The following is a 27,513-nucleotide window of genomic DNA, read 5'->3' on the forward strand; positions in this document are numbered from 1 at the left end:
CCTGTGGTGTAATATCAGGAGGGAGGCCTGTGGAGTAATACCAGGAGGGAGGTCTGTGGAGTAATATCAGGGGGAGGCCTGTGGTGTAATATCAGGAGGGAGGCCTGTGGAGTAATACCAGGAGGGAGGTCTGTGGAGTAATATCAGGGGGAGGCCTGTGGTGTAATATCAGAGGGGAGGCCTGTGGTGTAATATCAGGGGGGAGGCCTGTGGAGTAATATCAGGGGGGAGGCCTGTGGTGTAATATCCGGGGGGAGGTCTGTGGTGTAATATCAGGGCGAGGCCTGTGGTGTAATATCAGGGGGGAGGCCTGTGGTGTAATATCAGGGGGGAGGCCTGGGGTGTAATATCAGGGGGGAGGCCTGTGGAGTAATATCAGGGGAGAGGCCTGTGGTGTAATATCAGGGGGGAGGTCTGTGGAGTAATATCAGGGGGGAGGCCTGTGGTGTAATATCAGGGGGGAGGCCTGTGGTGTAATATCAGGGGGGAGGCCTGTGGTGTAATATCAGGGGGGAGGCCTGTGGTGTAATATCAGGGGGGAGGCCTGTGGTGTAATATCAGGGGGGAGGCCTGTGGTGTAATATCAGGGGGGAGGCCTGTGGTGTAATATCAGGGGGGAGGCCTGTGGTGTAATATCAGGGGGAGGCCTGTGGAGTAATATCAGGGGGGAGGCATGTGGTGTAATATCAGGGGGGAGGCCTGTGGTGTAATATCAGGGGGGAGGCCTGTGGTGTAATATCAGGGGGAGGCTAGAGGAGGAAGTTGGGAGGCCTGTGGAGGTATATCAGGGAGGACTGGCGGGGGAGGGGGGAGGCCTGTGGGGTAGTATCAGGGCGAGGACTACCTGCCTACTAGAGGGAGAGCCATGAGGAGAACAGGCGGAGCCTCTGATATGCAGATTATTAGGAGAAGGAGCATAAGAAGGAGACCGGTGCTTGGAGAAGAAATCTTTGGGATGAGGCATGAATAAGGAGGAGTTGGGAGAACATGTCCCCGGCTGCACACTCCTCCTCTGGTCTCGTTTATCAGGAGGCCGAGCTCCTTCCTGACTCCAGGGCTGGAAACTGAGAAACGAAACTGAGCTCCTACTTCAAGGACGTGATCACCGAGGAGGAAGAAACCTGTGATCTGATGGCGGGAGACAAAGACGGGTAAGAAGACGTGACCGGGGGGGGGGGGGGTCTTATCGTTATGTTCTTACATTTGTAGCTACAATAACTTCTTTAGGGATCAGAGTCTTTGGGGGACTATATACTAGAAACCCCAATACATCACAACGTGATATTATCACTGCCCCAATGTCTTTGAAAGAAAGTAAAGAAAGTTTTTAGCCTTTTTTTCTTGTTTATGAAATGATATGTTAATTTCCCCCTATAATTTACATAATTAGGTTACATGCACCTGCACACATTGTGGCAGATTTACTTACTCGGTCCATTCGCGATCCAGCGGCGCGTTCTCTGCGGTGGATTTGGGTCCGGCCGGGATTTATTAACGTAGTTCCTCCGCCGTCCACCAGGTGGCGCTGCTGCTCTGAAGTTCCCCGGAATGCCCTGAAATTCACCTGCCTATACGTGGTGAAGGTAAGTGCAGTTTTCGCGACACATTTTTTTTGTTAAATGCGGCGGTTTTTCCAAATCCGTCGGGTTTTCGTTCGGCCACGCTCCCCCCGATTTCCGTCGTGTGCATGCCGGCGCTGATGCACCAAAATCCAATCACGTGCGCCAAAATCCCGGGGCAATACAGGGAAAATCGGCGCAAATCGGAAATATTTGGGTAACACGTCGGGAAAACGCGAATCGACCCTTAGTAAATGACCCCCAGTGCGTGTGCTAGCCTTTGTGCTAGCTGGATGTACTTCATTCAGCTCTGGTTTCCATAGCCCTTTGTGTGGGCCGCAAATTTTGGAGCAGCCAGTTCTCTTCTTACATACGGATGACATACGGGCTGCATACAACCGGCTGCAGGTCCATTACACACTGTATATAAGTTGACATTCCAAAGTATCAGATGTCTATTATGATTTTCAGATATATAAAACATCAAGGAATAATTTACCATCAGCTGGGGCCTACAGTATGTAGAATCTTACTAAAAGATCAATTAAATGTATATATATATAAAAACACGAAAAAATGGCAGCACTCCGAGATTTATGCACACGTTTATTCACACGTTTCAAGGCTACGTTTCGGCTCCTTACACCTGGAGCCTTTCTCAAGCTCCAGGTGTAAGGAGCCGATACGTAGCCTTGACACATGTGTGACTAAACTACTATGTTTTTTGCCACATTTTGAATCTCGGAGTGCTGCCATTTTTTCGGGTTTTTGTATGTGGGTGGACCCTGGTCTAGGTCCTGGGATGTGCACCTGAGTTGTTCTCAGCCGTATCTTGAGTGCTGCCATGTGGCGCATCGGCGCTGGCATGCACGCGACGGAAATCGGGGGGGCGTGGCCGAACGAAAACCCGACGGATTCGGAAAAACCGCAGCATTTTTAAAAAAAAAAGTGTTGCGGGACCCGCGCTTACCTTCACCAGGAATAGGCCGGTGAACTTGAGTGCATTCCAGCGGGCCTCGGGGAACTTCAGCGCAGCAGCGCCACCTGGTGGACGTCAAAGGAACTGCCTTAGTGAATCCCGGCCGGACCCGAATCCACCACAGAGAACGCGCCGCTGGATCGCGAATGGACCGGGTAAGTAAATCTGCCCCATTGTGTCTTTGAAAGAGAGAGTGTATCCATCTGCTACACCAATACCAACCTACCTGTGCAACTATCATCCCACCAATGGGCACAACATAGATTTTAGTGGGTGAACATAGAGTTCAGGTTATTTTATTTATCTTTCTTCAGGTCAGTAATGGAGATGGATTCTATTTATGATATTATCGATGACGAAGAAGTGCAGGAGATTAATTCTGCTTTAGGAGATGGTGACCTCTGTAAGGCAGCAGAAAAGCTCAAGGAATCCCTTCATGAAATAGAGAATGCCCCGCTAAACATCGCCATCACCGGAGAGTCAGGGACAGGGAAGTCCACCTTTGTAAATGCCATCCGGGGTATGGATGATGAAGAAGAAGGCTCTGCCAAAACGGGTGTGGTGGAGACAACGATGGAGCCAACACCCTACACACATCCAAATTATCCCAACGTGACTGTCTGGGATCTTCCAGGAATAGGTTCTCCAAATTTTGTGGCAGCGAATTATCTTCAGTCGGTTGAGTTCAGTCGTTACGACTTCTTCGTCATCATGTCATCGGAACGCTTCAAACAAAACGACGTTGACCTCGCGAAGGCGATTCAAGCGATGGACAAGAAGTTCTACTTTGTGAGATCCAAAGTTGACTCCGACTTGCACGCCTCCGAGAAACGAAGGAAGAAGACGTACAGTGAGGAGGGCGTACTTAGTGAAATCCGGGAAAACTGCATTATAAGCCTCAGAGATGGAGAAATCATCAATCCCCGAGTATTTCTCATCTCATGTCTGGAGCTGGACAAGTACGACTTCTACGAAATGCATAACATTCTAGAGAAGGAGCTTCCAGAACACAAGAGACACATATTCCTCATCTCTCTACCCAACATTTCTTTACCAATTCTTGAGAAGAAGCGTCAGGCTCTGAAGAAGGACATTTGGAAGTTGGCTACTCTGTCTTGTGCAGTGGCTACAGTCCCGCTCCCCGGCCTGTCTGTGGCTTGTGATGTAGGGATCCTGGTAAATGCCATGATAATGTATCAAAAAGCTTTCGGCCTGGATAAAAAATCTCTCGAAAAGTTGGCCAATAAGACTGGAATTGATGTCAGCGAATTAAAATCTGTCATCAAATCCCCTTTGGTTTTACGACAGATAAACAAAGAGCTCGCCATCACATTACTCAGCAGGGGGGCTGTGGGGGGTCTTATGATAGTTGAGTATTTGCTTAGCACTATCCCAGTGGTTGGCACTTTATCAGCAGGTGCAATCTCGTTTGGTACTACTTACTGGATGCTTGTTGGCTTTCTTAAAGAGATTGCAGAAGATGCAGTCCGTGTCCTTAAGAAGGCATTAGAGTCACCTGTTTAATGTAGGAACAATGTATAGTTTGTTTCATCCCACAAAACAAGACAAATATTAGCAACCTGTTGAATATTTCCCTTGTCTACTATTAATTTCAATTTTACCACCCAAATTGTCAACCCATTTTTTTCAACAACCCCCCCCCCCCTCCCCAAGGTGATTTCAGCTTATTCTGAGTAATTTAAGTACTTTATAAAGTTTATTTCACCTTACCTGGCTCCCTTCCAGTAATATGTGGTGAGTCCCAGGGGAGGAGCAGCCTGTGTGTGCCTTCGTCTCTGCATTCTTCCTCTATTCCAAATCATCCCCTCCCTGCTAAATGACAGTAAGTGGGGAGGGTGGAGAGAGCCGCATGAGTGTGGAGAAGAGCAGACTGACACAGGCACAAAGACTGCAGCTGCCCCCTCCGTGGGGACTCGCCACAGGCTGCTGGTAGGGAGCCAGGTAATGTGATTTAAACAATTATAAACCATTGAAATAATTCAGAATGTTGACAAAGGCGGTTTTAAAATCAATAAAGCTTAGTCTACATTAACTTGTCACCAGGTAAAAATGACATTCTTACCGACAGATTAACTTTAACCCCTCCACAACTGACATACGAACATATACGTCCTATTTGCACATGCTCCTTTATAAACGTCATGACAGTGGCCAACTTCAAATGGCTATATCTCCTGAACCCTGGCACCTAGAAACACTCTGGTGTCAAATTAAACAGGAGAATCTCCCCTTTAAGGATTGTGTATGGCTGCTTCACAGAACTGGAGATACTGGGGCTCATTTACTAAGGGTCCGAATCGCGTAATTTCGTCGGGTTTCCCGACGATTTCCGATTTGCACCGAATTGCCCCGGGACTTTGGCGCACACGATCGGATTTTGGTGCATCGGCGCCAGCTTTCACACGACAGAAATCGGGGAGGCGTGGCCGTCGGACAACTTGACGCATTCATAAAAACTGCGGAATTTAAAAAAGAATTTGTGTCGCAAGATCAGCACTCACATGCACCGGGACGAGGAAGGGGAACTCTGGCGGACCTCGGCACAGCAGCGACACCTGGTGGATATTGGGCCCCATCCACTCTTAAAGTTGTACTCCAAAAAAAATTATTTTTATGTACAGCCTCTGTGTCCCATTGTAACTTTAAGAGTGGTTTCCGGTTCTTTTAAGCATTCAATCATAATATCATATTAAAATGGTCACTCTCATGTCTAATATATCATTAGAATTGTGTCTGTAGGTGCCAGGGTTCAGGAGATACAGGCGTTTGAAGTGAGCCCCCCTCCAGCCCGTCAGCTGAAGGCAGAATATAGAGAAAGCTGCACTAGGACAGTCACTTTCACTTTGCAGAAGTACACGCACCCCCTGCATCTGTAGCGGAACCTGGAAAAGGGGGGGATGGGATGATGCTGTACATACTTATAACATAGTTTGATAAAAGGTTCTAAATGACAAAAAAGTGAATTTTTTTCAGATTTATCAATTATTAGCAAATTATATTAAAAAAAATATTAAATTAATAAAACTATCCTATCAAGTGAAAGTCTCACATGTCATGAAAAACACAATTCCAGAGATATCGTCATTCAAAGGAGCGCGTAGCCGAAGGTCAGAAACCCGGACACCAAGAACCATCGGTCAATTCCCTTCTATAAGATGATGTAATATTGTATCCGCAACATTGTCATATTTTATCATATTTCCATCCTTTTTCACAATGTAATAAAATATTCGGATTGTTATATTTTTGTTACATTGTGATCAGGAAAACCCTGTAATATCTTTCGTGTCCTACACGTTCATGGAGGATGCACTTGTTATACAATTATATTGTCACGGGTGCCCTGTGCCCCTCTCTCTGTGGCGCTGTAGTCTCTGTAGTAGTCGCTGAGACGTCTCTCCAAGACGGCAAGCCTAATAAACTCAAGACTTTGTGAAGACTATGAGAACTAGTACTGACTTTATCAACTCTCCTTATCTGATCTCTCTCTCCCCTTCTCTTATTTACTATGAAAAAAAATTATCCATCTCATCAGCATCGGCAAGTCTGAGGACCTGGGTGCTGCATTCTGTACCTGGTACTGCCCTGGTAGCTTAGGGCAATGCATCTCAGCCTAGTCCGGTAGCTACTACACCTCCAACCACCAAGACCTTCTCAACCTCCTCCTCCTCCATAATTCTCAGCTCATCCTCCTCCACATCATACGGCATCCATCATAATCACCCATGTGGGCAACCAATAGCCACCGTGGGGCAAGTAAAATGAGGGGTAGGTGTCCTCCATCTTCTGCCTATTGATCTATGAGCGCGAGGGTTTGCTTACCTCGTTATAAAAACCAAAGGGTTGGCAATGTTGATGCTGCTCTTTTCCCTAGTGGTGGCTCCACAGGACGTCAGGAGGTGACACGTATAACTCATGACTCAGAATACGGTCGGTTTCACACAGTCAGTATTTAGATTAGAAAAATGGGGAAATAATTTCTCGGTAATTAGATTACACACGATATCACCATATTGGCTCAGATCTATTATTGTGTCTGCGGCGGTGGAAACTTCCATACTGTCCGACAAGACAGAAAAATATTCACCAAAGGGGGCTGTTACTGCACCGGCTGCCCGTCTCCTTCCACATACAGTTAAAAATAAACACCCTCATCCACACAGCTCTGCACAATGCTGCACCTCCCTATCTCTCTTCTCTCATCTCAGTCTATCGCCCTTCCCGTGCTCTTCCATCTGCCAGTGACATTAGATTAATCTCTACTTTAAGTCAAACCTCTCCTGCACGTCTCCAGGACTTCTCCCGAGCTGCACCAATTCTCTGGAATGACATTCCCTCAGACTTATACCAAACCTCTTTCAAACTCGTTCTTAAAAACCCATCTCTTTTGTAGACCGGCCATGAGTATTCAGTCATCTGCCGCACTCTGCACAGGAGGGACTGCACTTAGTATAGATGACTTTTGATAAATCTTGACAACGCACAACTTTCATATAACATCGGACCATAATGTATGCATTTTATACAAAATTAAAATATTTAAATAGGATGCACTTACTCCACCCACTAATAACGTTCCTCCCCTTGTCCCAGACATGAGTCATCTTTTCCATCATAGTGTAACCAGTTCTTGATTATGAAGGGTTATTGCAGTCGTGATAAAACCTGCGATAAACTCTCCTATTGTTTTCACTTGGATAAATGTGGCGCTGAATGTATTTCGGTGCTGAACAACCTTTTGCGACCACCACTTTGTCATCAGAAAATTGACAAAGTGACAAGAAAACAGAACATGACAAGTTGAGGTACAAGAAGTAAAATTTGTAAGCCAAAAGCAGAAACGTGCAACAAAAGGAAGGGATCCGGTAATCCAGGGATCAGCTTATAAAAATTAATAATTCTTTATTTATATAGCACCAACAGATTACACAGCGCTGCACAAAGCATGTCAAATTGGTCCCTGTCCCCATGGAGCTCACAATCTAAACAACCTACCAGTATGTTTTGGAGTGTGGGAGGAAACCAGAGGACCCGGAGGAAACCCACAGAAACCATACAAACTCTTTGCAGATGCTGACCTGGGTGGGATTCGAACCCAGGACCCCAGTGCTGCAAGGCTGCAGTGCTAACCACTGAGCCACCGTGCTGCTAGGCTGTAGTCCTAGCCACTGACCCCAGTGCTGCAAGGCAGAAGTGTTATCCACTAAGCCACCGTAAAAATAACTCTGCTCTTTATTGTGAAAAGCTCAGTGCCGAAAAAAGGCGGACCTACAGGCAGATCGACACGTTTCAACAGTTTATGTCTAAGTCATGAGATGATACAAGCTCCGGCGTATGATAAACACTATATGTATGTGTGTATGGTGTGTAAGTATGTTGTTTATATACTGTTTGTCTATCTGTATAAGTGTATGGATGTTTATATGTATGGATTATGTGGTGGGAATATATCATACGCCCTGATACAGCGGATACATCAAAAGGCTTAGACTTTTCAATCTTTGGTATCTCGTGTCTGCCGGATAACAGATGGGAGGAGGACATAGGATGGATTAGTAAAGAGAGAGTGGAAATTTTATGCAGTTGGACAGTGTGATAGGTCTGCCAAAAGAGATGGGTTTTAAGAGCATGGTTGAAACTTCAGAGGTTTGGTATTAGTCTGAGGGAATGTCATTCCAGAGAATTGGTGCAGCTCAGGAGAAGTCCTCTAGACGTGCATGAGAGGTTGGAATTAAGGAAGAGATTAATCTAATATCACTGGCAGATGGAAGAGCACGGGAAGGGCGATAGACTGAGATGAGAGAAGAGAGATAGGGAGGTGCAGCATTGTGCAGAGCTGTGTGGATGAGGGTTATTATTTTATACTGTATACGGAAGGAGCCGGTGCAGTGACTGACACAGACTGGAGGCATCCATGTAGCGTTTGGCCTGAAAGACGAGCCTGGCTGCTGCATTAAGAATAGATTGTAGAGGAGAGAGTTTATTTAGTGGAAGACCGGTTAGTAGGGAGTTACAGGAGTCTAGACGAGAGTGAATAAGCCCAACAATTATATTATAATTATAATTGATAAATCAGAAGATAATGTCGCACCCCCAAACATATAATATAATGCCATAGAGGAGCGTGGGGTTACTTTACACTGATGCAGTGCAGCCACAAAGTTCCTGCAATTGTTGACCCCCAGCTCGATCCAGAATACGAGCACCTCGGCTGTGTGGCTTGTATTGCACAGGCTCATCATGACACAGTATGGATAGCGCTTCATCTGACATCTGAAAGGATGAAGAGGGACTGGTAACAATTCCCTGCCCTCTCTCCAGATGGAAAACCATCCCTCGGGGAGGACATGAATCAGCAAGAACTGCAGAAGCACCAGGTGTTACCTGCTCCAGCCCTTGTCACTGCACAACACATTGGCCCAGTGACCCACCAGAGACACTTACTGTCTGCAGCTCCGGGTCTACATGCTGCACAGGGGATGCAGCTCCGGGTCTAGATGCTGCACAGGGAATGCAGCTCCGGGTCTACATGCTGCACAGGGGATGCAGCTCCGGGTCTACATGCTGCACAGGGGATGCAGCTCCGGGTCTACATGCTGCACAGGGGATGCAGCTCCGGGTCTACATGCTGCACAGGGGATGCAGCTCCGGGTCTAGATGCTGCACAGGGAATGCAGCTCCGGGTCTACATGCTGCACAGGGGATGCAGCTCCGGGTCTACATGCTGCACAGGGGATGCAGCTCCGGGTCTACATGCTGCACAGGGGATGCAGCTCCGGGTCTACATGCTGCACAGGGGATGCAGCTCCGGGTCTACATGCTGCACAGGGGATGCAGCTCCGGGTCTACATGCTGCACAGGGGATTAGACATGGGGTTTTGTCTCCTATCCACTCATTCCATTGTGGAAGGCTGGTTATGTAGTAGAAGAAATAGCGTGAAAAGGGAATGCCAGCTCGCCTTCGATTGAAGACCGGATCCGGCACGGGCCAACCCTCTGCTAGGGCTTAGTAGTCATGTGGCAAAAAATTACGGTCCAGCCGAGATCCCAGATCTGATACTTTCTTTATTCAGGCATGTATAATAATACACCAAAATCCACTCAGAAAGACGGTGGTCGCCTACGCGTTTCGGACAGATTACCTGTCCTTAATCATGAACTGCTATAGGTGGTCGGAGGAAAAGGATAAAAATATACACTGATAGATAACACATCATATAACAGGCAGACATACTATTTACAATACACTTTTGTAGGTTGCAAAAACCTTTTCTTCTGGGAACTTCCTGAAAAGTTTAGACAATTTCAGAAAAATTCAAATATGGCTTTTTGATTTTTTTTTTATTATTTAAGGATTTCTGAGCATAAGCAAAACAAGCTGCATCCAGTACCAAGCTGCATCGAGTACCAAGCTGCATCGAGTACCAAGCTGCATCGAGTACCAAGCTGCATCCAGTACCAAGCTGCATCGAGTACCAAGCTGCATCCAGTACCAAGCTGCATCGAGTACCAAGCTGCATCGAGTACCAAGCTGCATCGAGTACCAAGCTGCATCCAGTACCAAGCTGCATCGAGTACCAAGCTGCATCCAGTACCAAGCTGCATCCAGTACCAAGCTGCATCCAGTACCAAGCTGCATCGAGTACCAAGCTGCATCCAGTACCAAGCTGCATCCAGTGCCAAGCTGCATCCAGTACCAAGCTGCATCCAGTACCAATACTGTCAGTACCAAGCTGCATCCAGTACCAAGCTGCATCGAGTACCAAGCTGCATCGAGTACCAAGCTGCATCCAGTGCCAAGCTGCATCCAGTACCAAGCTGCATCCAGTACCAATACTGTCAGTACCAAGCTGCATCCAGTACTAAGCTGCATCGAGTACCAAGCTGCATCGAGTACCAAGCTGCATCCAGTACCAAGCTGCATCCAGTACCAAGCTGCATCGAGTACCAAGCTGCATCCAGTACCAAGCTGCATCGAGTACCAAGCTGCATCCAGTACCAAGCTGCATCCAGTACCAAGCTGCATCCAGTACCAAGCTGCATCCAGTACCAAGCTGCATCGAGTACCAAGCTGCATCCAGTACCAAGCTGCATCCAGTACCAAGCTGCATCGAGTACCAAGCTGCATCCAGTACCAAGCTGCATCCAGTACCAAGCTGCATCCAGTACCAAGCTGCATCCAGTACCAAGCTGCATCCAGTACCAAGCTGCATCCAGTACCAAGCTGCATCCAGTACCAATACTGTCAGTACCAAGCTGCATCCAGTACCAAGCTGCATCCAGTACCAAGCTGCATCCAGTACCAAGCTGCATCGAGTACCAAGCTGCATCAAGTACCAAGCTGCATCCAGTACCAAGCTGCATCCAGTACCAAGCTGCATCGAGTACCAATACTGTCAGTACCATCAAGACGTTACATCTGCTCAAGCAAAAAGCGGCAAAGTAGAGAACAAGAGCCTAAGATATTTGACATAATCTATTGGACGAAGAGTAACGGGTAGGATAATAGTCAGATAATACTCAGTCTGAGCACCTTGGAGTAGGTAGGGTGACGAGGTGAGTCCTCAGTCGTGATGATCATCGATGTGACCTCAGCCCAGGGTTTCCAGGTGTCATGAAATCTTGACTTAGGGACAGTGAAACTGCCGCTGCGGTAATAATATCCAATTAGAATTCCCCATTTCCACCCCATTGAATAAACACCAAACTCCATAATAGGTGGAAGAAAAAGGCCACAGCGGCCAACTTTATTTATTTTACAGGAAAGGAAAAATTTGGAGGGGTCCTCGAAGGCGCTTTCCCTGAACATTGTTCCCCAGGTCTCAACTTGCCCGCGGTCGTCGATCACCAAACCTGCGGGCACCCCTTGTTGAAGACCTAAACCCATCCTGGGGTCCTTGCCCGCAGGAATATATCCAACCTGCTGGGTGCTTATCCCAGCTTAACTGTAAATTTACATTCCCAAGAACTGGAATCCTAATTCCAAGTTCTCTACTTTAAAACGCCTTGCCTTCGAGAGCCCCCTCCTCCCCTGCCAAAGCGGCGAGTGTAACTCACTTACACGCCGCCGCTCCCCACACTCCTAGGGCTCTATCAATTCCATCTTGTACATCCAGAAGCCACAAATCTAAACCCACATCAGTTAAGTGAACCCCATCACCCCTAAGATACATGTTGCCACCCTCTTCTAGCTCTCTGTGATGGACCACAATACCCCCGTTCCGCGCTACAAATTTACCAACCTTCTTGTTCACCTTAATCCTTGCTTTATTGATTCTCTTAACCGAGCGCGCATGCCGCCATTTGGAGCGTGGAACAATATCAAACCACACAATTAATATGCCCGGGAAAGTCGTCCACAAACGCAATAGGTCTAACTTAATGTCACGCAACAGGGCCCACGATGACCTGATCCCCATGTCATTACCCCCAGCATGAATAACTAATATATTAGGTGGCCTATCCAGCCCCACTCGAAATTGAATCTCTGGCAACAAACGGGACCACAACAATCCCCTCTGTCCTATCCACCGTACCTCAGACGCTGCAAAGCCAAGCTGCCTTCCTGCTGGCCGTACGTCTGCTCTTAAAGCTCCCCAATGTACAAAGGAATGACCGACTATCCACAGTAAACCCGGATCCGAACCTGAAAAACAATAAACAAACATAAAGAACCAGTGTAATGATGTTCCCCCCTCTTAACCCACCAGGTGTGGGCGAACATAAAGGCGGAACCTTTCCGATTCCCATCTTCCCAAACGCTTAATCAGCTCCTTACTCAAACCCCACCTAGAAGCCTCAGTGGCTGCCCCTATCCGGAACGAATGGGAACTGTAGGCCCTCGGCTCCAAACCTAACCTGCCTAAGGCTTTACGAAAAATTGTGTTAAACTGGAACCGAGACAAGAATGACCCATCAGCATGCACTAACAAAGGCCCTGACACCTCCGGTCTTCCCTTCAAAAATTCTACAACGTTAACCACCGGACAAAGCGCAGAGCCATCCAGGGAAGCCAGCCGTACAGCTGCCCCCTTTCCAGCCTGATCCGTTTTAGATCTGGGCAGAAAACAAATAATCACTCCCTCTTCCACACGAACATTAGTCACCAATAACCCACCCAGCGTTTTCCGACTAGGCGCTACTAGCTCAGAAATGCGAAAAGCTCCAAAGAAAGCCAAAATAAATGCTACCCTAAATAAAATTACTTCAAAATCTGACCAGCACAGCTCCCTTAAAACCCCCACCAAATCTCCTAACAAAGAAAATGTAACTGGTTTCCTAGCGTCCCTGACTACTCTCACTCTTTTAAAGGCCTTCACAGCCTGACGCACCACAAAAGACTTCGTATAATCATCTAACCCTCGAAACTTGAACCAAAATGCTACCGCTGACATCCGTTTGGCTATAGCTGAAGCCGAGCTGCCACCATCAAAAGAATCCCCAATCCAAAAAAGCAAAGCTGACTCCCACTCTAGCCTACTTCGGACCTGGCCTAACGCACTCACCAAGCCTTCCCATTCGCTCCAAATGCCGTTGTACGCGGCCCACGTAGTATCACTCACCAAACACCTTACCAAATCCAAGCCCACACTCAAACCAGATTCCACAAGTGCCCTGGACAGGCGTGCCCCCGATCCTCGGCATCCGGCACTAATTCTCGAAACCGCTCCCACTGAAAACGAGACAAAGCGTCGGCCACATTATTATTCACGCCTGGCACATGAACCGAAACAAAATGAGAATTCAGCTCCAACCCCCTCAACACTAACTGCCGCAGAAGCTTCACCACCGGTGGAGAATTAGCGGTTTGGCTGTTAATAGCCTGAACCACCCCAAGATTATCGCAGTGAAAACGCACTTTCTTATCCCTTAGTCTCTCTCCCCATACTACAGTCGCGACCATAATCGGGAATAACTCTAATAATGCTAAGTTAGACACTAAGCCCTTCTCTTTCCACGAATCCGGCCAACCCTCAGCACACCATTCGCCCTGAAAATAGATGCCAAACCCGCAACTACCCGCTGCGTCTGTATACAATTCCAACTCGCCGTTGGACACTGACCTCTCCTGGAACACAGATCTCCCATTGTACTTGCCCAAAAACTCATCCCAAACCCTCAGATCTGCCCGCAAATCCGCCGACAAAGTGACAAAATGGTCTGGGTGCCGCACACCAGCCGTAGCCATAGCCAACCTTCTGCAGAAAAACCCTCCCCATAGGCATAACCCTGCAAGCAAAATTCAAACGACTTATCAAAGATTGCAAATCCCGCAGTCTTATTTTACGCGAGCGGCACCCATCACGAACCTCCCTCCGAATCTCCTGCAACTTATCCTCGGGCAATCTAGATTCCATTCTAACTGAATCTATGACAATCCCCAAAAACTTGAGCTCGGTGCAGGGGCCCTCAGTCTTATCTGGAGCTAAAGGGATGCCAAAGCTCTTGGCAACCCGTTCCATGGTTTGCAGCAACAGTGAACACACCCACGACGATGGCGGGCCAATCAACAGAAAGTCATCCAAATAATGCAGCACTGACTGCACTTTTGCCTCCCTCTTAACTACCCACTCAACAAAACAGCTAAACTTCTCAAAATAGGCACATGAAACTGAACACCCCATGGGAAGGCACAAATCCACAAAATACTGATCCCCCCACTTGCAGCCCAAAAACTTAAAACTATCCGGGTGCACCGGCAAGAGACGAAAGGCGGACTCCACATCCGTTTTCGCCATCAGGGCCCCTTTCCCGTCTGACCCAACCCAGTGCTGCATCGAAAGAGGTATAAGAAACAGTACACAGCTCCTCAGCTATCCCATCATTCACCGAACCACCATAGGGGTGGGACAAATGATGAATGAGCCGAAACTTATTAGGCTCCTTCTTGGGGACAACTCCCAACGGTGACACCCATAATTCCTCTAACGGAGGAGAACTAAAGGGGCCTGCCATCCGGCCTAACTCGACTTCCTTACTCAATTTGGCCCCCACCACCTCCGGATGAGACCTAGCTGAAGCCAAATTGAGTGGTTCCCTTTTTGCCCTTGCGGACGTACAAGGGATGGGAAATCCAGTACTAAAACCCTCAGTTAGAAACCCCGCTACCCCCTTGTCTGGGTACGCTTCTAGATACTGACGCATCCTTTCCACCCTCACTGGAGTCGCCCCTCTTCGCCTCAATCTCCCCGAGCTTTCCTTTTCCCTTCCTGAAACATCTGGACAAACCATGCGCCCCCCCGCAACCGGAACATTCGTGTCTGAAGCGACAGTCATTGCCGAACTTGCAATGACCCTCATTGAATTGCCAACAACAACCCTTCCCTGCGACTGCCGGACGGGTTGAGGGCGCTCCAAAGCCCCCGACTGACTCCCGAAAGGACTGTCCGGACCGCGGGGCTGATATCAATCCCATCCAAAGATTGATATCTTTCTTCTCCCAGCCGAGCGATGGGCGGATGGCCTTCCGTTGACGAAATTGTTCATCATAACGTAACCAAGCCGTGCCACCGTACACCTTGTAGGCTTCCCCAATTACATCCATGTAACAAAAAAGAGCCGAACAATGTTCGGGCTGCTTCTCGCCAATAACTGATGCTAAGATGGCAAAGGCCTGGAACCAATTAAAAAACGTGCGAGGTATCAACCGATACCTCCTCCGTTCTTCCTCCTCCTTTTTGCTCTCATCTGGCCTGCCCCTTTCCAAATTAAATTTATCCAAGGGCAAAAGGGAAAATATCTCTACGTATTCCCCCCGCCAAATCTTCTCCCTAACCTCTAGCTTCAAGTGAGAACCCAAAGGGCCAGCATAGCAAATATATACTTCACAACGCGCCTTGTCAGCCATGCGGACATCCTCAACCGTGGCACTAGGAGCAGCCACTGCTGTAGCAGGGGGCTCCCTTTTATCCCTGTTGGCTACTAACGGGACTACCGCTAACTCCCTCCCTTCAGGGCCCCCCGGGTCTCTCCATACAGCTACCGGGGAATCCGCCACCGCGTCCTGCCCAGATCCCAATACCTCCTGCACACTAAGCAACAAACGCTGTAAACTATTCCTAGAGAAATTACCACCCACGGCTAACCCGCTGACTGCATGGGTGGTTACCTCACCTGACCGCGCCGTGGCTCCAGCCGCAGCGGGCGTAGCATGCAGGGCCGATCCTCCTCGTGGAACTGCCGACGATCCAGGGCTCCCGACCACTGAGCCCGTTCCTGGCATTAACTCAGCCGCCCGAGAGCAGGCCACCGCCGACCGCGGCCGCCGCTCCGTCTGCTCCTCCTCTTCGGCCTCCTGTGGCCAACTCTGCCCAAGAGGCGGGGACCGCCCCTCGCCTCCGTCGACATCCCGGAAGATGTCATCGCTGACGTCACAAGGGGAGGGGCTCCACCCCCCTTCCCCTGTTTCCGGAACCTCCTCTTCCAGCTGCCATTCGCAAGATGGCCGACGGGCCGCCACTTCCGGTAGGTCACTCCTGCGGCCCGCGCGTCCCCGTTCACCACCTCCTGGGCGACGTGCTACCTGTGCAGCGTTAGCTGCCGGCGTCCTGGAAGGCCGACACCCGGATCCACTTGATCGCGGCGACACAGCTGGGCTCTCCTCTCCCGCAGCATGCCGAGCTCTGCCACCGCTCGGCACATCAGCAGGCTGGCGGGCCGTTCTGGAAGCCTCTCCTCGACGTTCGCGAGGGGCAGGGGTGCTGACCGCCGTCCCACTCCGCGATCCCGGTCCCGCCCGGGGGTTCGGATTCCTCGCCGGCCGATTCTCTGCCCTAGCAGGGCGCTTCAGGGAAGAGGCGGGAGGGTCCCTGCTGGGGCTCCGACAGCGGCGCCGGGACCGGGACGTCAGCTCCGGGCTCAAACGGGATGGAGGGCGAGCACGATTGCTCCTCCGTGGTCTGGGGGTCTCCTCCGCTGGAGACAAGGCAGACCCCCCTGGAATGTCCAGCTGCTGTTCCAGCCATGCACAGCCCCTCAAGGCCACTGCCTGCCGCACTTTCTCCATCAGTCCAGGATCCATGCTGCCAGACATCTAAAAAACTTTCTGGTCCGCGTTCTCCAGCCCAATGGTGAGTACTTTATTCAGGTTATGATTCTTAAACCTTATGTCCCACCTCCCTGCACGTACTCACCTGCTCTAACATAAACAACCCCCCCTCCCATCTAAACTCTGTGTGACCCACACACCACCTCTGCTTATTCACTCCCCTTGTCGTGTGCTGATTGCACTACACTGCGTTCCTTTCCATCGCATACTTTCTGGTGACAGCAGCTTCTCTCTCCTCCGGCCTTCGGGCTTGTTTTTTTTTATGGCTTTTCTAATAATATTGTAAAAAGAAAACTTTTATGATGTCCTTGTGGCTGTAGCACCCGACTAATGGGAATGTACCATGTGTGTAACAGGGGAGGAGGAGCCCAGAAGAGGGGCGGGGTTGTGATTTACAAGGCATCTCCATCATCAGCTCAGAGATAGGGACAGCACATCAGTTATCTGTCACTCACCAGCAAATTCCCGACATACACTGCACGCCTCTTACACCGCACGCCTCTTACACCGCACGCCTCTTACACCGCACGCCTCTTACACCGCACGCCTCTTACACCGCACGCCTCTTACACCGCACGCCTCTTACACCGCACGCCTCTTACACCGCACGCCTCTTACACCGCACGCCTCTTACACCGCACGCCTCTTACACCGCACGCCTCTTACACCGCACGCCTCTTACACCGCACGCCTCTTACACCGCACGCCTCTTACACCGCACGCCTCTTACACCGCACGCCTCATACACCGCACGCCTCTTACACCGCACGCCTCTTACACCGCACGCCTCTTACACCGCACGCCTCTTACACCGCACGCCTCTTACACCGCACGCCTCATACACCGCACGCCTCATACACCGCACGCCTCTTACACCGCACGCCTCTTACACCGCACGCCTCTTACACCGCACGCCTCTTACACCGCACGCCTCTTACACCGCACGCCTCTTACACCGCACGCCTCTTACACCGCACGCCTCTTACACCGCACGCCTCATACACCGCACGCCTCATACACCGCACGCCTCATACACCGCACGCCTCTTACACCGCACGCCTCTTACACCGCACGCCTCTTACACCGCACGCCTCTTACACCGCACGTCTCATACACCGCACGCCTCTTACACCGCACGCCTCTTACACTACACACCTCTTACACCGCACGCCTCTTACACCGCACGCCTCTTACACCGCACGCCTCTTACACTACATACTTTATACACTACACACCTCTTACACTACACACCTCATACATTACACACCTCATACACTATACACCTCATACACTACATACCTCATACACTACACACCTCATACACTACACACCTCATACACTGCATACCTCATACACTACACACCTCATACACTACACACCTCATACACTGCATACCTCATACACTACACACATCATACACTGCATACCTCATACACCGCATAACTCATACACTGCACACCTCATACACTACACACCTCATACACTACATACCTCATACACCGCATACCTCATACACTACACACCTCATACACTGCACACCTCATACACTGCATACCTCATACACTACACACCTCATACACTGCATACCTCATACACTACACACCTCATACACTGCATACCTCATACACTGCATACCTCATACACTGCATACCTCATACACTACACACCTCATACACTGCATACCTCATACACTGCACACCTCATACACTGCATACCTCATACACTACACACCTCATACACTGCATACCTCATACACTGCACACCTCATACACTGCACACCTCATACACTACACACCTCATACACTACACACCTCATACACTACACACCTCATACACTACATACTTTATACACTACATACCTCATACACTACATACCTCATACACTACACACCTCATACACTACACACCTCATACACTACATACCTCTTACACTACACACCTCATACACTACACACCTCATACACTACATACTTTATACACTACATACCTCATACACTACATACCTCATACACTACACACCTCATACACTACACACCTCATACACTACATACCTCTTACACTACACACCTCATACACTACACACCTCTTACACTACACACCTCTTACACTACACACCTCATAAACTACACACCTCATAAACTACACACCTCATACACTACACACCTCATACACTACACACCTCATACACTACACACCTCATAAACTACATACCTCATACATTACATACCTCATACACTACACACCTCATACACTACACACCTCATACACTACACACCTCATACACTACACACCTCATACACTGCATACCTCATACACTGCACACCTCATACACTGCACACCTCATACACTGCACACCTCATACACTACACACCTCATACACTACACACCTCATACACTACACACCTCATAAACTACATACCTCATACATTACATACCTCATACACTACACACCTCATACACTACACACCTCATACACTACACACCTCATACTCTACACACCTCATACACTGCATACCTCATACACTGCACACCTCATACACTGCATACCTCATACACTGCACACCTCATACACTGCATACCTCATACACTGCACACCTCATACACTGCACACCTCATACACTGCACACCTCATACACTACACACCTCATACACTACACACCTCATAAACTACATACCTCATACATTACATACCTCATACACTACACACCTCATACACTACATACCTCATACACTACACACCTCATACACTACACACCTCATACACTACACACCTCATACACTACATACCTCATACACTGCATACCTCATACACTGCATACCTCATAAACTGCATACCTCATACACTACACACCTCATACACTGCATACCTCATACACTGCACACCTCATACACTGCATACCTCATACACTGCACACCTCATACACTGCATACCTCATACACTGCACACCTCATACACTGCACACCTCATACACTGCACACCTCATACACTACACACCTCATACACTACATACCTCATACACTACACACCTCATACACTACATACCTCATACACTGCACACCTCATACACTGCACACCTCATACACTGCACACCTCATACACTGCACACCTCATACACTACATACCTCATACACTACACACCTCATACACTACATACCTCATACACTACACACCTCATACACTGCATACCTCATACACTACACAACTCATACACTGCATACCTCATACACTGCATACCTCATACACTGCACACCTCATACACTGCATACCTCATACACTGCACACCTCATACAATGCATACGCACACCTCATACACTACATACCTCATACACTACACACCTCATACACTGCACACCTCATACACTGCATACCTCATACACTGCATACCTCATACACTGCACACCTCATACACTGCACACCTCAAACACTACACACCTCATACACTGCACACCTCATACACTGCACACCTCATACACTACACACCTCATACATTACACACCTCATACACTACATACCTCATACACTGCACACCTCATACACTGCACACCTCATACATTGCACACCTCATACACTACACACCTCATACACTGCATACCTCATACACCGCATAACTCATACACTGCACACCTCATACACTACACACCTCATACACTACATACCTCATACACCGCATACCTCATACACTACACACCTCATACACGGCATACCTCATACACTGCACACCTCATACACTGCACACCTCATACACTGCATACCTCATACACTGCATACCTCATACACTACACATCATACACTGCACACCTCATACACTACACACCTCATACATTACACACCTCATACACTGCATAACTCATACACTGCACACCTCATACACTACACACCTCATACACCGCATACCTCATACACTACACACCTCATACACTACATACCTCATACACTACACACCTCATACACTACACACCTCATACACTACATACCTCATACACTACATACCTCATACACTGCATACCTCATACACCGCATACCTCATACACTACACACCTCATACACTACATACCTCATACACTACACACCTCATACACTACATACCTCATACACTACATACTTTATACACTACATACCTCATACACTACACACCTCATACACTACACACCTCATACACTACATACCTCATACACTACATACTTCATACACTACATACTTCATACACTACATACACTACATACTTTATACACTATATACTTCATACACTAATGCAGATGACTGCAGAGCATGAACAAAAGTTCATTGAAAATGCCTTGATAATGTAATTTTTATAAAAAAACTCACATCAAAGGTATGTACTGTACTGGATCTGTAAGATATGTCCCTGGGTAATGGATGGGGAAGCCCGTGGTGGTGACAGCCGAATCCAGGGATCAGGAGGAGGCAACGTTGTACAAATCAACTCACGGTTCTTTATTGAACAACAGCAGGCAACGGGCCTAAACGATCTCACAGCAGATTCCGGATTACTGGAGTGGTCATGGAGAGTGGTCCTCAGTGCACGAGCCTGGTAGTAGATGCACGCTGGGATGGAGCTGTGTCCAAGTTGTGGAAGCCGCAGCTTAAGTGTCAGTACTGAAGGTGTACTAAACACTGTCTCTCTCTTCACTCAGACCATGTGGTCTGGATTGCTGGTCTAGAGTATGTGCTCTTTAGGGAGGAGCATGAAGTCCAAGAGGCTTGCTGGTAAGAGATCTTGCTCCTCCCTGCCCAGGGGTTTTATGCTCCTGGTCAGGTGGTAGCACCCTCCAATCACACTCCAAAGCAACAACATTATTGGTCAATCACTTACACCCACTTAACCATCGCCTGTTCAGGCAGGGTCTACAGCTGCTATTATGTAACACCCAGGTTCTAGAACCTTCATAGGGGGTTTGTGACCAGCTCCCGACCTTAGAGGGCATTCTTCGCAACTACCCACCTGCCTATGTATTGGCACGGGTGTTGCATATCTATCTATCTATCTCCTATCTATCTATCTATCTATCTATCTATCTATCTCCTATCTATCTATCTATCTATCTCCTATCTATCTATCTACCTATCTATCTCCTATCTATCTATCTATCTCCTATCTATCTATCTCCTATCTATCTATCTATCTCCTATCTATCTCCTATCTATCTCCTATCTATCTATCTATCTATCTATCTCCTATCTATCTATCTATCTCCTATCTATCTATCTCCTATCTATCTCCTATCTATCTATCTATCTATCTATCTATCTATCTATCTATCTATCTACCTATCTCCTATCTATCTATCTATCTATCTCCTATCTATCTCCTATCTATCTATCTATCTATCTATCTATCTATCTATCTATCTATCTATCTCCTATCTATCTATCTATCTATCTCCTATCTATCTCCTATCTATCTATCTATCTATCTATCTATCTATCTATCTATCTATCTATCTATCTCCTATCTATCTATCTATCTATCTATCTCCTATCTATCTATCTCCTATCTATCTATCTATCTCCTATCTATCTGTCCATCCCCTTTCTTTATTACTTTACTCAATTTCTGTGTTACTCCAGCGCCTTGGTGAGCACACGCACTGCGTCCTCCGCAATCTCTTCCAGATAATCATTCAGCATGGAATAAGTGACACCAAAGGAGATGCCCCCGGCCACCATGGTGCCCAGCACTGGGACATAACCAGCGATTTTTTGAGCTCTCCTCAGGTTTCTGGTGGACTCCATGGTTAATAAATTGGCGACAAACTCTTTATTTATCTCCTGTTTGACTAGAGGTGATCGGATCACAGATCTCAACTCATCCACCGCTTTACCAAACTTGTTGGCCAAATTTTTTAAAGATTCTTTATCTAAGCCAAACGCCTTCTGGTACATTACCATGACTACCACCAGGAACGCTACATCACACGTTAGAGACGATCTTCGAACTGAGGCTGTGGCCATTGTACTACAAACAGTAGCAAACTTCCAGATGTCCTTCTTCAGGGCCCGACGCTTCTTCTCTAGAATCGGCAGAGAAATGTTGGGTAGAGACATCAGGAACATGTGTCTCTTGTGTTCTGGAAGCTCCTTCTCTAGAGTCTCCTGCATTTCTTCTAGGTCGTACTTGTCCAGCTCCAAAAGTGAGAGAAGAAAGACTTTGGGCTCCGTGATTCCCCCATCGATGAGATTTTTCACACAGTTCTCCCGGATTTCCCTAAGTACTCCCTCCTCGCTGTACGTCTTCTTCCTTCGGACCTCGGAGGCATGCAGGTCATTGTCAACTTTGGATCTCACAAAGAAGAACTTCTTGTCCATCGCTTGAATCGCCTTGGCCAGGTCAATGTCGTTTTCTTTGAAGCGTTCCGAAGACATGATGACGAAGAAGTCGTAACGACTGAACTCAACCGACTCAAGATAATTCTCCGCCACAAATTTTGGAGTTCCGATTCCTGGAAGATCCCAGACAGTCACGTTCGGATATTTTGGATGTGTGTAGGGTGTTGGCTCCATCGTTGTCTCCACCACACCAGTTTTGGCAGAGCCTTCTTCTTCATCACCCATATCACGAAGGACGTTAACTAAGGTGGACTTCCCTGTCCCCGACTCTCCGGTGACGGCGATGTGTAGGGGGGTATTCTCTATCTCGATGAGGGACTCCCTGAGTCTTTCTGTTGCTTTATTGAGGTCACCGTCTCCTAAAGCCGAGTTAATCTCCTGAACTACGTCTTCAGGGATGATGTTGTGAATTCCATCCATTTTTGTTATTGATCTGAAGCAAAAGAAGAAAAAATAAGAACTTTATGACAGATCCACAGGTAGGGTCACAAAGGGGTCGTCAGGGGTCGGTACTGGGGTCACAAAGGGGTCGTCAGGGGTCGGTACTGGGGTGACAAAGGGGTCGTCATGACCAATTAGTTAGTTAAGGTGGGTATAAAGAGGACACATACTGACCCTGCACCCGGTTGCCATGTTGCTCCTTTACTTCTGGGTTTCGAGCCTACAGTAAGGATGATCCTTGATTGGACGATCTGTGATGACCTCGCCATAGGCCCCTCCTACATTTCAAATAATCGTCATTTCTATGGCTCCTTTTGCTGGTACCTAACACTAGAACACCTAGAACTTTTGAGTAGGTGACATGTCTGTAGTTGCTGCACAGCGCCATTGAGTTGAGGATCTGGTAAAGGTCCTGATGGTCAGACCTTATTCTCATCTGGGCATTGACAATTAATTTCAATCACCTGCCATAAAGATACATTTCTTCTATAGGATAATATGTACAATAAAATGTACCTGTTTACAGATAATTTCACATAAATATAATCATCTTAGTAAAGAGGTAGCTGTCCATGGATGCGACCACTGCTGCTGAAATGGTAGCACAAAGAAACAATTAGTTCTTGCATATGAAATTTCCAGGAATTGCGTCCAGCATCTCTCCTAGGCTAATGAACACTGAATCCACGTGGTCAGTTAGGGTTCAATATCATGGCCACTGATCCCAGGGTGCAGGGGTGGTCGTATCCAAGGACAGCAGTCTCATTGACAACATGGCTACATTCATGGGAAATTATCTTCACACAGGTAACTTATTTTTAATAACATGGCAATTGAAAAAATTTACTTATGTGGCAGATTATTGATTAAATGGCAACGCCTCCAAATGGGAATATCCCTTTAACCTCTCACCATAGCCGGTAAGTGTTTGCTGCATATTGCTTACTTACCGGTAACATTAAAGAGCTGGCGGCATGTGGGCACCGCCATCTTGGCTTGGATCGCCGCTCCTCGTGATGTCACCCAGGAGTTGTGAGCAGTTGCCATGACAGCCTTGGGTCACACAAAGACCCAAGGCTGTCATGTTTTAGGCTATTGTAATGTGCGATTTCACATTGTAATAGATAGTGTGCAAAATCCCCATATACTGCCATATATATATATATATATATAGTATGGCAGTATACGGCATCATCAATCAGACAACTTAGGCTTAAAGTACCCTAGGGGGTCTGAGAAACTGTTAAAAAAAAAGCTATAAAAAATGTAAAAAAAAAGCTAAAAATTCTAAGTAAAAATCATAAACGTGTTAGGTATCTCCGCGACCGAAAATGCCCGATCTATCAAAATATAATAACGCTTTTTCACTGCGTTTAACCCCGTAATGGAAAATAACGTCCAAAGTCAAAAATGGCACTTTTCTGCCATTTGGAAAAATATTAAAAATTCAATAAAAAGTGATCAAAGGAGCGTAAAGTCCAAAAAATAGAAGCATCAAAAGTCGCAAGAAATGACTCCACCCACAGCTCCGTGCACCAAAGTATGAAAACGTTATCAGCGCCAAAAGACGAAAAAATTAAGAATTTTTATTTGTACGGGAGGTTTTAATTTTTGTAAATGTATGAAAACATTATAAATCCTATACAAATATGATATCACCGTAATCACAACAACCCGAAGAATAAAGTAGTCACCCGGCCATTATATAGAGATGGTAGCACCCGGCCATTATATAGAGATGGTAGCACCCGGCCATTATATAGAGATGGTAGCACCCGGCCATTATATAGAGATGGCAGCACCCGGCCATTATATAGAGATGGTAGCACCCGGCCATTATATAGAGATGGTAGCACCCGGCCATTCTATAGAGATGGTAGCACCCGGCCATTATATAGAGATGGCAGCACCCGGCCATTATATAGAGATGGCAGCACCCGGCCATTATATAGAGATGGTAGCACCCGCCCATTATATAGAGATGGTAGCACCCGCCCATTATATAGAGATGGCAGCGCCCGGCCATTATATAGAGATGGTAGCGCCCGGCCATTATATAGAGATGGTAGCACCCGCCCATTATATAGAGATGGCAGCACCCGGCCATTATATAGAGATGGTAGCACCCGGCCATTATATAGAGATGGTAGCACCCGGCCATTATATAGAGATGGTAGCACCCGGCCATTATATAGAGATGGTAGCACCCGGCCATTCTATAGAGATGGTAGCACCCGGCCATTATATAGAGATGGTAGCACCCGGCCATTATATAGAGATGGTAGCACCCGGCCATTATATAGAGATGGTAGCACCCGGCCATTATATAGAGATGGTAGCACCCGGCCATTATATAGAGATGGTAGCACCCGGCCATTATATAGAGATGGTAGCACCCGGCCATTATATAGAGATGGTAGCACCCGGCCATTCTATAGAGATGGTAGCACCCGGCCATTCTATAGAGATGGTAGCACCCGGCCATTATATAGAGATGGTAGCACCCGGCCATTCTATAGAGATGGCAGCACCCGGCCATTATATAGAGATGGTAGCACCCGACCATTATATAGAGATGGTAGCACCCGCCCATTATATAGAGATGGTAGCACCCGCGTGGAGACCTGTGTAATACACCGACACCCATCACCTATGGAGAGGGCCCCCAGTGCTCTATGACATGTATGGGGGTACAGCAGTAAGGAGCGGGTTACACTACGGGGTGTTATAGGGTATTTGGGAATGTCTAATGTACCGGGTCTCGTCAGCCGTATATGACGGGTGGAGGGCGGAGAGCTGTCCGGTCCAGTGTGACCCAGTCGTCCCTTCCTGAGCCAAAGTCCCTGGTCCTAACACTGTTACAAGGTTACAGACATCTCCCTCTTCAGAATCACATCACAGCGCCCCCTACAGAATGGTATCGCCCTCCACACATATACAGCCTTATGTGGGCCCCCCGCAGCTCTGGGCCCTGCCACCATCCCTACCACAGCGCCCCCTACAGAATGGTATCGCCCTCCACACAATCACATGTACAGCCTTATGTGGGCCCCCCAGCAGCTCTGGGCCCCGGCACTTGTCCAGGTATGTCCAGTGCTGGCACCAGTAATGCCCACATCCATACAGCGCCCCCTACAGAATGGTATCGCCCTCCACACAATCACATGTACAGCCTTATGTGGGCCCCCCAGCAGCTCTGGGCCCCGGCACTTGTCCCTACCACAGCGCCCCCTACAGAATGATATCGCCCTCCACACATATACAGCCTTATGTAGGGCCCTCCAGCAGCTCTGGGCCCTGCCACCATCTCTACCACAGCGCCCCCTACAGAATGATATCGCCCTCCACACAATCACCGTTACTGGTAGCTGAATATTATTTAGGCTGCACACGTCTGGACGCCTCTCCTCCCAGAGACATTTACCTTCTCGTGTCCAGCTGTAATGTCTCCCCCCAGGACGTTCCTGCTCCGTCTCCTCTCGTCTTCCTCTATCTGCACAGAGAAGTCACATAACGGAAATATCCTCCTCCTTCTCTCTCCTCCTCATCCTCCATCTGCTGGGGGCTCCATGCAGCGCAGGGGGGATCCCAAGATCCTGACACAGTTATGGAGATTCATCCTTAACCCCTTAAGGACGCAGGGTTTTTACGCTCATTTCTCACTCTCCACCTTCAAAAATCCATAACTTTTTCATGTTTCCGTGTACAGACCTGTGTGAGGCTTATTTTGTGCGTAACAAATTTTACTTTCCCGTAATGTTATTTATTATTCCATGCCGTGTACTGGGAAGCCGGAAAAAAATTCCAAATGTGGAAAAATTGAAAAAAAGCGTCACGTTCTTGTGGGCTCAGTTTTTACGACTTTCACTGTGCGCTCCAAATAACACCTGAGCTTTATTAGTCGGTTCGGTGCGATCGCGGTGATACCGGATTTATAGGTTTTATTGTGTTTTAATACATTTTCAAAAATTAAACGAAAGTGTACAATAAAGAAAAACATTTCTGTGCCATCTTCTGACGCTAATAACTTTTTCATACTTTGGCGCACGCAGATGTGTGATGCGTCATTTTTTGCAAAATGAGCCGACGTTTTCATTGCTACCATTTTGAGGTCTGT

The 27,513-nt window shown here is 47.8% G+C and overlaps 2 protein-coding genes across 2 annotated transcripts; one reads left to right on the plus strand and one right to left on the minus strand.

Annotated features, from left to right (window-relative positions):
• Positions 1–870: 870 nt before the first annotated feature.
• Positions 871–5,800, plus strand: LOC140134547 (interferon-inducible GTPase 5-like). Its single transcript, XM_072154941.1, has 2 exons — positions 871–1,151; positions 2,853–5,800. Exons 1-2 carry the CDS (start codon positions 1,132–1,134, stop codon positions 4,060–4,062), a joined length of 1,230 nt encoding a protein of 409 aa, XP_072011042.1. The 5' UTR covers positions 871–1,131; the 3' UTR covers positions 4,063–5,800.
• Positions 5,801–20,910: 15,110 nt separating this feature from the next.
• LOC140134548 (interferon-inducible GTPase 5-like) lies at positions 20,911–23,389 on the minus strand. Its single transcript, XM_072154942.1, has one exon. It carries the CDS (start codon positions 23,373–23,375, stop codon positions 22,188–22,190), a length of 1,188 nt encoding a protein of 395 aa, XP_072011043.1. The 5' UTR covers positions 23,376–23,389; the 3' UTR covers positions 20,911–22,187.
• Between the last annotated feature and the right edge of the window lie 4,124 nt (positions 23,390–27,513).

The sequence above is a fragment of the Engystomops pustulosus genome, chromosome 6, assembly GCF_040894005.1.
Source record: "Engystomops pustulosus chromosome 6, aEngPut4.maternal, whole genome shotgun sequence".
NCBI lineage: Eukaryota > Metazoa > Chordata > Amphibia > Anura > Leptodactylidae > Engystomops > Engystomops pustulosus.